The sequence below is a fragment of the Leucoraja erinacea genome, chromosome 14 (assembly GCF_028641065.1).
Source record: "Leucoraja erinacea ecotype New England chromosome 14, Leri_hhj_1, whole genome shotgun sequence".
Taxonomy (NCBI): Eukaryota; Metazoa; Chordata; class Chondrichthyes; order Rajiformes; family Rajidae; genus Leucoraja; species Leucoraja erinaceus.
The window spans coordinates 14,254,153-14,266,161 of NC_073390.1; the positions used below are offsets into that span (position 1 = coordinate 14,254,153).

Genomic DNA, 12,009 nt, shown 5'->3' on the forward strand with positions numbered 1-12,009 from the left:
CATCTACTGTGGATCCGATGTAGCCGTAGGTGAATTGAATTTGCTTCAGGTCATTATTGAAGTAGGAATTAATTTGCTTCACAATCAACCTCTTGAAGCACTTCGTCACTGGACGTGAGTGTACAAGTTGGTTGTCATTCAGACACCTCACCTTGCTCTTAAGCTGAAGATGTCTGCCACAGCTCCGGGATGTCGGTCTGCACACGTTTTGAGAACACGGCCAGATATGCCACCTGGGTCAGACACTTTCCCAGGTTTGCCAGGGTGAAATGGGCCCCGGAGACTGCTTTGTCGGTTTGTCGGGGGCCCATAAAGGTTGTCAGGGAGGCCATAAAGTTTGTTGGGGGCCCATAAAGGTACATTGTTGTTCTACATTTTAAAGCAAGCATAGAAAGCATTGAGCTTATCCAGGGGTGATGCATTACTGTTACTTGGGCTGCTCGGTCTCACCCTGTGATGGCAACTTGTATGACTTTGGATCAAATGACTTGAATGCTGGAGATTTGGTCCTCTGTCGATTGTGGACCTCCTTGTTGATACAAGGCTTCTGGTTAGGGAACACTCATTCTCTAAAAGTAAGCACTGCTCTCAATAGTTAATGAGCAAAAGTTTTTAAGTACACCATTTCATAGATATCTAAAACAATATACTATTGGTACTTAACAATTGTAATCCAAATACAAAATTTCTAACTGCATTTGATAAAGATCTAACCTTGACATTCCTCTTGGATGTGACAATGTCATGTACTAGCAATACCTAACTAAGAAACTGATGTATCGTTGTTTGGTTCCTTGCAATAGATCACAGTCAGAGGAGAGAAACCAGATTCCAAGGACGACAACTGCTAAAGCAACAAAATTGCAGTCAGACACTACCTCTGGTCAATCCAGAGGGCGTGTGTCGCGAAGGTATTGTATATTTTATCTAACAACATAAATGTTCATTACTTGATGTTAGCTGGAAATTAAACAAACTGCTCTAAACATCAATTTTGCAAAAAATAAATTAATGTAACTTTGCATAATGAAAATTATAACCTCAATTTCCTCCTCATTGGAACCTTGTTTGGAACCTTGTTAATAGGGCATCTTACTCCTCTTTAAGGCAATGGATACCTCCAAGAGGAACTTAAACCCTAGCAAATTAGTAGGGGATTTGAATAAAACATGTCCGTTCATGATTATTCTACTGTCATGAGCTGCTTAAACATTAATTTTGTGGTGTAACTTATACTTGTCTTCTAAGATGAAAATATGATTGTAATTATCACAGTGTGCAGATGCTTGTAAAGAGGTTAGAAACATAGAAACTTAGAAAATAGGTGCAGGCGGAGGCCATTTGGCCCTTCGAGCCATTCATTGTCCCCAATCAATAACCTGTGCTTGCCTTCTCCCCATATCCCTTGATTCCACTAGCCCCTAGAGCTCTATCTAACTCTCTCTTAAATCCATCCAGTGATTTGGCCTCCACTGCCCTTTGTGGCAGTGAATTCCACAAATTCACAACTCTGGGTGAAAAAGTTTTTTCTCACAGTCTTAAATGGCCTCCCCTTTATTCTAAGACTGTGGCCCCTGGTTCTGGACTCGCCCAACATTGGGAACATTTTTCCTGCATCTAGCTTGTCCAGTCCTTTTATAATTTTATATGTTTCTATAAGATCCCCCTCATCCTTCTAAACTCCAGTGAATACAAGCCTAGTCTTTTCAATCTTCCCTCATGACAGTCCCGCCATCCCAAGGATCAATCTCGTGAACCTGCACTGCCTCAATCACAAGGATATCCTTCCTCAAATTAGGAGACCAAAACTGTACGCAATACTCCAGCTGCTGTCTTACCACAGCCCTATACAACTGCAGAAGAACCTCTTTACTCCTAAACTGAAATCCTCTTGTTATGAAGGCCAACATTCCATTAGCTTTCTACGCTGCCTGCTGTACCTGCACGCCAACTTTCAGTGACCAGTGTATAAGGACACCCAGGTCTCGCTGTACCTCCCCCTTACCTAACCTAACCCCATTGAGATAATCTGCCTCCTTGTTTTTGCCACCAAAGTGGATAACCTCACATTTATCTATATTATACTGCATCTGTCAGAAAGGTTCTGTGCAATTGCAGCAACCTGATGTAATTTTTAAGCATCTTTTAATCGGAAATTATACTCTGGGCTTGGCTGCCTGTGTAATTTTCTCAGGATATGAGTAAAATTGTCTTTTGGCAGTTTTTCTTTCTTAAATGTTGAAATGTATTTTTCTAGGTAAACGTTGCATTGAATACCAGAATCCAATGTTTACATTCTTTCAATTTCTCACCATGGTAGAGCTACCATAATGTCAACATTGAGCAAATTCTTGAATTTGCTCCTTGTTTGTGGAGAAATTAAGATTTTATTGAACTTTCTTTTTTTGTTTCTCCCACTGTTTCCATGTGTAGTCTCATGTAGATGTTTCACAACTTAAAGCAACTGCATACGATTGCATGCACTGAAATGTTCCCAATGTTCAGGTGGCTTGGATCTAATCCTAAGTGAACAATCTCAATATTTATCCTAATCCATTTGGGACAATGTCCTTGGCTCCATTTACATCAAGGGTTTCACCATTTATAAATCAAAAATAAAACTTACTAAAAATAATTGTTCTGGAAATATTTTTGTCCATAATCTGTTTAGTCATGGGCATGTGTTTTTAAAGTTTTTGAAGTTACTAATATTCATAATATGTTCTCTTTGGTAAATGTACTTTTGTATCTTCAGGAATTCCAGGAGCTGTAGCTCTTCATCGGTCGCATCTGTGCCACAGCAAGAAGATAGAATTAGGTCTGATAGACCCAAAACGGGACAAACTAAAAGGGACAACTCGAAAAGCAGCCTAAGAGGCGTAAAGCGTGGTCCAAGTCCTGATTACAGCAGTTCAAACTCAACCTGCTCTGCGAAAAGATCCAAAGCCCTTCAATCCACTGAGAATCCTACTGAAACGCAAAAACACAAGCTGCAAACTAAGTCCCCAAAGAAAAGGAAACCTGTGCAGGATCAAATAAGAACTGCTCCAGCAGCATCAACTAGTAAGGCCCAGAGCAGAAAACAGACTGGGTCTGTTGGTGCTTCCCCTTTTCAAAAAAGGAAAAAGCTTGAACCTGCTGCATCTATAAGTGATTCTCTGCCTGACTCGATCAGTGCTGAAGAGAGATCTGCTAAACCAACCAAGCTGGCTTCAAAATCAGCGACCTCAGCCAAAGCTGGGTGCAGCACTGTCACTGATTCTTCTTCCTCTGCCTCCACATCATCTTCCTCCTCTGCTGCTGTGCCTCAGGGAGCCAGGCTAAAACAAGGAAAAGATCAGAATAAAGCTCGTCGTTCTCGCTCAGCCTCCAGTCCCAGCCCTCGCAGAAGCAGTCGGGAAAAGGAGCAGAGCAAAACTGGTAGTTCCTCCAAATTTGAGTGGGCTGCTCGCTTCAGCCCTAAAGTTAGTCTGCCAAAAGCAAAACTGTCACTCCCAGGATCTTCTAAATCGGAGACTTCAAAACCCGGGCCTTCAGGCCTCCAAGCAAAGTTAGCCAGTGAGTGTTTGAAATTGTGTTTTGTTATTCAAATTCAGAAACTGTTTTCTTAAGAAGCTATCTCATTAATATAAACAGATCATTATGATACTGAAATACTTAATAATTTAAATTGTGAGAAATCACTTGTGCAAATAATAATTCATAATCAAATTTACAGGTATGAAATGTAATTATTGTACTTTTATACACCTGTATTTGAAGGAAAATTGCAATATTCTTCCATGCCATGCCACTGGTAATTTTCTGTGGCAAATAAATTGCCCTTGCATTATATGTTAGGAATTTTTTTTTCGAGCTGTAATTCCACACAAGTGAGTGTGGAGCATGAAGAGAGGTGGATAATTTACGATCCTTGTCCATGGTAGCAAAATTTCTTCTGCAATCAGTTATGTTCTTGTTCTTGGTTCATGTGGCTAATATGCCAAGTAACATTGAATCTGAGCATTTACATTGGGTTTTTAAAGTTTAGATAAGTTTAATTTGAAAGTTGGTATTCTGTTTTCTAGGGAAAATAGTGCCACAGGGAGTGTCCTTACCAATTCTCAGATCAGCATTAAATTGTGAAACCAGCAAATGCACAAATAAAACGGAAATATTTCAGAAAGAAAAACCTTTAAAAGGGTTTTATCGTTTGAATATAATTACATTAAGATATTAGAAATAAACATGCACCCTGTACTGTTGAATTTTTAAAGGCTTGAGAAGGTCTACCAAGAAGCGCAGTGAATCGCCACCAGCAGAGCTCCCCAGTTTGAGGCGGAGCACACGGCAAAAGACCACGGGCTCCTGTGCTAGTACCAGGTAATTGCTTTAAAAATAAAGGTTCAGTTTGGAATTAGTTCAGTGCTATACTTTTGATGGTACGATTTTTTTCGTATTCCTGAAGTAACTTGATTTCAATCTCTTGAGACTCGTTAACTAAATAATGGGTTATTTAGTGTGTTTCTACTGTTATTTGACTATTGGCTGCTATTATCATCAAAATATCTGAATTGGTTTGATGATGAGATTTCCCATGGATTATCCAATGGAATTACATTTTTAAATTTGAGATTCTGTATTAATTAATTTACCCAGCAGAGTTTTTGTTCAGCACCTTCAGGCCAAATTTATCTCTATCGTCGATTTGCGATACTTGTAATAGCATTAGTTATTTTGGAGTCGCAAGGTAAGTTTTAGTCATGATTAATGACCTCCTAACCATTTGCAGTTCAAAAAATAAAAAGCCCATGTTGGCCCAAAACTGCATTTAAATGATATGTAGATTGTAAACATTTCATTGTGTGTCAAATACGTCAGTGGAAGGTGTGGAAATGATGAGAATAAGGAGAAAAGCATCATACATTAACTTTACTGATTTCATGAAAATAAAATCTTTCAACACAAGTTAATAAAGTTACACAAGTTTCCAGCGATATTGAAATATATGTCTTAATCTCAAGTTATGATACATTTCTTAGATGTATATTTGTGTTAAATATTGTGTAATTTTGGAGGATTCCTATTAGGCGCTTAAATTCTTGATTGGAAAGGAAAAATAAATAAATGTTATGATTAAAGTTGAACTTTATCAGCTGTCACCGTACAGTAAACCCGCGCTGCAATGGACTATATAATCAGAAGGTGTCTGTTTGTGGTGGCAGTTGATAGGCAGAATGCAGTGCAGAGGCGGGGAGAGAACGAGCAGCAAAAGACTCTTGAAGAGCATTCCATTGGGCATGGGTTTGCAGCTACCACAAAGCGAGGACCTGGGGTGGTGGATGCTGATGCAACAGGCGCCATTGCACCACGTTAAAGAACTTTGACCAGAGCTACTCCACAGCTGCTATAAGAATATTTTAAGCATTTTTGTTTCGATTTGATTTTATCAGTTACCTTTTTCTTCCCTTAAGAAGGATTTACTTGTGACAAAAGCCATGCAGTGTAAATTTGGTTGATTATCTGCTGACATGTTTGTTGGTCTTATGCAGAGAGATGATGTGGGCTGTGCCTATACTCAAATTAGAAAAAATGAGAGATAATATCTTCGAAATGTTCGAAGTTTGTTGGGGGCTTGGCAGGATAGGAGAGGTGATGCTTTTCTACACTCAATGGCAAAATCTTCATTCAGATAGAAACAAGTCTCTGAAAATTTCTATCCAACTGAGTTGTGGTGGATTAGTTGCTAAATGTTCAAGATAAAAGTCCGTAGTGTTTTAGCTATTAAACGAATGGGGCTATGTGTTTTGTAGAGAAACGCGGTGCTGAGGTAAAAAAAAAAAATCAGCTGTGGTTTTAATACCAAAGAATGAACAAGGAGCTAAATGCCTACGACTGGATTTCTATTTTTTTTTGTGGTGTTGTAAGAAAACCAACAATCAATTGTGAGGTCAAAATCAAACTATGCTGAATATTTGCATGTTTACCTGCAAAACTTTTTGACAATGTTAAATATTGGGTCGATGGTGGAAAGGGTCAAGAGCTTCAAATTCCTGGGCGTGCACATCTCTGAAGATCTTTCCTGGTCCAAGAATACTGATGCAATTATAAAGAAAGCACATCAGCCTCTCTACTTCCTGAGAAGATTACGAAGAGTCAGCATGTCAAGGAGGACTCTCTCTAACCTATAGGGGCACAGTAGAGAGCATGCTGACCGGTTGCATCGTGGCTTGGTTCGCAACTTGAGTGCCCAGGAGCGGAAAATACTACAAAAAGTACTAAATACTGCCCAGTCCATCATCGGCTCTGACCTCCCTACCATCGAGGGGATCTGTCGCAGTCACTGCCTCAAAAAGGCTGGCAGCATCATCAAGGACCCACATCATCCTGGCCACACATTCATCACCCCGCTACCTTCGGGTAGAAGGTACAGGAGCCTGAAGACTGCAACGTCCAGGTTCAGGAATAGCTCCATCCCCACAGCCATCAGGCTATTAAACTCAACTCAAACAAAACTCTGAACATTAATAGCCCATTATCTGTTTATTTGCACTTTATCTGTTTATTTATTCATGTATGTATATATTTATATAATGGTATATGGACACACTGATCTGTTCTGTATTCATGCCTACCATATTCTGTTGTGCTGAAACGAAGCAAGAATTTCATTGTCCTATCTTGGTCACATGACAAACTCTCTTGAATCTTGAATATTCTTCATCTATTATAAACTATCTTGGATGTAATCAATGTTGGGCAGTTGGATTCTTTGTGAACAGTGCTTGCCAGTTTGCATCTGCTGTTGACGAGCTGCATTGCCAAAGCGCATTATGTAATCTAGAATTACTAGAGGTCATGTTAGTATAGTTCTGAAATGTTACAGAATTTAGACCAGGAAGACAAATGAAATTTGACACTTTTTAATCATTTAAAATCGATAAATGAGGGAGAAAAATAATGCAACGAATTGGTCTTGAATCCTGACATCCAGGTCTCCAAGAAGTGTGAAAAGCTATGCCTAATGTATTTGGAGTGCTGTGTTAGCAATAAATGGTTAAATTGTTTGCAATGGGAGGACCACAGTGAATATGAACAGCTTGCTTATAACTTGTAAAATAGTCTTGACCAGAACTGAAAGGAGATCACGCAACTAAGAATTCCTATGTGTATGGCCTCAAAGGGTGATATCACATCAAGAAGGTGGCCCCTTTTCACTATATGAAATACTTCAGCAAATCCTCGATGCAGGTGGCTACAGATGCTGGAATCTTGATCTTGATCTGCGGATCTCGGGTCGGGCAGCATCTAGGGAAATGAACAGACAATGCTTCAGGTCGGGACTAAATGCTATGTTGAAAAGTCCCATTGACTCAGTTATTCCTATTTACTCCCCAACCAACAGCAGTTTGAAAAGATGATCTTGTCCTTACCACTGCTGTCTGCAGAAGCACAGTGTGCAAATCAGATGTCACATTTTCTGCACCAGTGATTGAATTTTAAATGACTTGACTTGGCTAGAAAAACCTTGGGGCATCCAAAGTGAGAAGAGTAGTCCACTTTGATAATATCCCATATGAGCATTATTAACAGATTGGTCTGCAGTGCTTCACTGTCCTATCAATTTCCCTTTGAGGTGTTGAATTACTAAATCTGCTGCTGTGTGAATTTAGGACTTAATGATCTGTATCAGAACCAACTTAATTCCAGAGATGTTTGCAGTTCAGAGTTTAATTGACTTTATTTTCTCTTCCACAAAACCAGTCGGCGAGGCTCTGGCCTGGGCAAAAGAGGAGCATCTGAGGCTCGCCGACAGGAGAAGATGGCAGATCCTGATAACAACCAGGATGGAGCAAATTCTTCTGCACGCACAGAAGACGTACCTCAAGGAGCATCGGGTAAGAACTTTATTGGTGGCGGGTACTGATGAATGAATCCAAATCGGTCTCGACATAAAAGGAAACCTTAATTTCTAAATCAAAAATTCAGAAGCCTGTGCATAATATTCATGGTTTTCTTTAAATGGAGTGTGACAGTCTCGTATGCTTTTGAACATTTTTTTAGACTGTTGCTAAATGTTTGATCTTCTTAATGTCTGAAATTCTTGACTCAAGTTGGATCTGTGCATTTAACCCAAATAACAAATCTACCTTTAGATTTCCATTGGATGTCTTGATTCTTGGTCCATCATAGATTATAGGTTATAAGACATTTGGAACTAGAAAGTGCCATTACCAAGCAATAATGCCATTTTGAGCCAGTATAAATCTTAATTATTACTGCACTGTGGCTCGATGAAATGGTTTCATTTTTGATGTTGGTGTGTTGCATGTTAACATCAACATCAATTAAATATTTTCAGAGGACCATATCATTCATATATTGGTTCTATATAGTTTTCTCTTGAACAGGAGTTGCATCTTTTACGAGCCAGGAAGTTCTTCTGGCTAATTTCTCAAGTATTTACAGTCCCATCCATAATGTTTGGGACAAAGACCCGACATTTATTTATTTCCCTCTGTACACAATTTGAGATTTGTAATAGAAAAAAAATCACATGTGGTTAAAGTGCACATTGTCAGATTTTATTAAAGACCATGTTATACATTTTTGTTTCACCATGTAGAAATTACAGCTGTGTTTATACATAGTCCCCCCCCCCATTTCAGGGCACCATAATGTTTGGGACACATGCTTCACAGCCGTTTGTAATTGCTCAGGTGTGATTAATTGCCTCCTTAATGCAGGTATAGAGCTCTCTGCACCTAGTTTTTCCACCAGTCTTTCCATCACCTTTGGAAATTTTTATTGCTGTTTATCAATTATCAACATGAGGACCAAAGTTGTGCCAATGAAAGTCCAAGAAGCCATTATGAGACTGAAACGAGAATAAAACTGTTAAGAGAAATCAGCCAAACCTTAGGCGTACCAAAATCAACTGTTTGGAACATCATCAAGAAGAAAGAGAGCACTGGTGAGCATACTAATTGCAAATGGACTGGCAGGCTAAGGAAGACCTCCACAGCTGATGATAGAAGAATATAATAAAGAAAACCCCCCAAATACCTGTCCGACAGATCGCAACACTCTTCAGGAGTCAGGTGTGGATTTGTCAATGACCACTGTCTGCAGAAGACTTCATGAACAGAAATACAGAGGCTACACTGCAAGATACAAACCACTGGTTAACTGCAAAGATAGGATGGCCAGGTTACAGTTTGCAAAGAAGCACTTAAAAGAGCAACCACAGTTCTGGAAAAAGGTCTTGTGGACAGATGAGACGAAGATTAACTTGTATCAGAATAATGGCAAGAGAATTAAGGAGAGATGGAACTGCCCAAGATCCAAAGCATACCACCTCATCTGTGAAACACGGTGGTGGGGGTGTCGTGGCCTGGGAATGTATGGCTGCTGAAGGTACTGGCTCACTTATCGTCATTGATGCTACTGCTGATGGTAGTAGCATAATGAATTCTGAAGTGTATGACACATCCTATCTGCTCAAGTTCAAACAAACATCTCAAAACTCATTGGCCGGTGGTTCATTCTACAGCAAGACAATGATCCCAAACGTACTGCTAAAGCAACAAAGGAGTTTTTCAAAGCTAAAAAATGGTAAATTCTTGAGTGGCCAAGTCATTCACCCGATCTGAACCCAATTGAGCATGCCTTTTATATGCTGAAGATAAAACTGAAGGGGACTATCCCCCAAAACAAGCATAAGCTGAAGATGGCTACAATACAGCCCTGGCACAGAACTGTAAAGTAGTACGGATTTTCCTTAGTTTGTACGGAAATGCGATCAGAATACCGATGTACGGATTTGCTTTGTAAAATAAGGATTTTAAAAAAATCAGCCCGACTTCCTGTTTCTTCTTGCTGCTTAAATGCAAGGATATAAAAAGTCATACTGTAACTCTAAAAATTATAGCAGATTATTAGTATTTTAAAAAACAAGATCTGGAAGCTTTGATCTGCCCGTCCCGCTCCAGGTTTAAACAGGGCTGTCTGTTTAATGTGGGAATTTAAATGAACAGCGCTATGGGTTCTAAAAATAGAGCTCCCAGCTGGAGTGCTTTACACATAGCACTATGGCCACAGCGCTATTGGTCACAGACTGTTAGGGGAGGGGGAGAGGGAGAGGGAGGGGGAATAAAAGAGGGAATAAGGGAGGGAGAGAGAAAGAGGGAGAGGGAGGGAAACGGAGGGAGGGAGAGGGAGGCTTCCAAAATGGCTTCTACATCATCATCTGGTGCTAAAAGCAGGAAGCAGATGTTCAAAGAGCAGTATATAAAGAGATGGCAATGTCAAATTAGGTGCGTAGATGACATGTCAATTGGTAGCAAAGTTATGCATTCTTGTACTCTTACATGAGTATGACCGCACATAAAAAAATAACACTTTTTTCCGCAAAATGGCATTGCGTAACAATACTGATTTCCTCAGCAAAATTGTGATTTTCAGGTACTAGAATACTGAAATGCTCTGACAAAACTTGGCAGCTCTGCTGGCAGAGCATCACCAGAGAAGGCACCCAGCAACTGGTGATGTCCATGAATTGCAAACCTCAAGTAGTCATTGCATGCAACTGATATGCAACAAAATACTAAACATGACTACTTTCATTCACATGACGCTGCTGTGTCCCAAACATTATGGTGCCCTGAAATGGGGGAACTATGTATAAACACTGCTGTAATTTCTACATGGTGAAACCAATATGTATAAAAATCTGACCATGTGCACTTTAACCACATGTGTTTTTTGTTTTTGTTTTTTCTATTACAAATCTCAAATTGTGTAGTACAGAGGCAAATAAATGATGGGTCTTTGTCCCAAACATCATGGAGGGCACTAGATTAAGTTTGAAAAGCCATATTTAAGGATCGTAAGCCGTGCCGATTGCTTTTATCACAGTGAGCTATGCATTTTGGGGTGGTTGTTCCTGTACTGGAAGATAATCACAAGCAATAGATCAACTTATGAGATCAATTGTTTTCTGGCCAAGCTGTTAACAGTACTGTCTGCTGAAATATTCCGGGTATTACCAGGGGCTTGCTGTAATGATTTACAATTTACTTTGTCAGTGAAATTGTTAAATATTGAATATATAATGATACTTGTCTCTGGTTGTGTATTGGGTGTTTAAAACTAAATACATTTTAAAATTTGAATAATTATTGCATCCAGTTGGAGAATCAAACTGAGGGAAAAATGGCAAAGATTGTTTCCCATAAGCAATCTGTATTCTCTGAAATGTTGTAATGGAGTCTCCAATGGACAGAGCATTATTTATAACTTCAATTATAGTGAAGATTTCATCAGCAAAATGTAATGACTGTTTTGTTAATTGCAGCGTCTAGTTCTGTTGCCGGAGCCGTGGGAATGCCAACCTCTGGAGAGAGCGAGTCAGATGATTCGGAGATGGGCCGATTACAAGGTAAGAAATCCCTCGGCACCATGTATTAATAAAGCTTTGCATCAAATAGTTAAATAAATTTACTTAATGTGAAGCCGGAAAATGCCATGCCATCAATGTAGGTGTAGAGAATGTTTTATACATCTTTTGGGTAGAGGTGCCATATCCAAATGGTACAGATTGAAATGTTTTTGGAATGCAACAGCTGTGCATGAAAATAGGATTAGAGCCCATAAAATGTGGGAAAGGCTGTCGATATGAAAGAGAAATGTACTTGTATAATAGCCAGCCTCTTTGGATTTGGCATTTTATGGTCAAAGTTTATCTGTGTTGATGCAAAGACAATTGTTTCGGAATTTGGTCTGAAGTGTCTCAATCTAATAAGCTTGGACGGTGGAAGATATTTTCAAATTTGCAATTTGTGTGTCAAGCTGACAGTGTATTTCATTTTTTAATTCCAAATCAAAATCGAATCATAAAACTATAATTTTACCTGAGGGTGTAATGATTTCACATTTAGCAGCAACTTACCTGACGTGCTACATCAAAATGGGGAACAAATCATAGAACAGAGTTGCAACAGAATTTCATTCCTCTGGTAATGGAATCTT

At 39.3% G+C, this 12,009-nt stretch overlaps 1 protein-coding gene across 1 annotated transcript in view; it reads left to right on the forward strand.

Moving 5' to 3' along the window:
• Positions 1-12,009, forward strand: part of trip12 (thyroid hormone receptor interactor 12) — a 118,546-nt gene that overhangs the window by 32,426 nt on the left and 74,111 nt on the right. Inside the window, exons 4-8 of the mRNA XM_055646499.1 lie at positions 804-911; positions 2,756-3,558; positions 4,257-4,362; positions 7,744-7,877; positions 11,336-11,419. Coding sequence (XP_055502474.1) covers positions 804-911; positions 2,756-3,558; positions 4,257-4,362; positions 7,744-7,877; positions 11,336-11,419 — 1,235 coding nt within the window. The remainder of the gene's footprint in view (positions 1-803; positions 912-2,755; positions 3,559-4,256; positions 4,363-7,743; positions 7,878-11,335; positions 11,420-12,009) is intronic.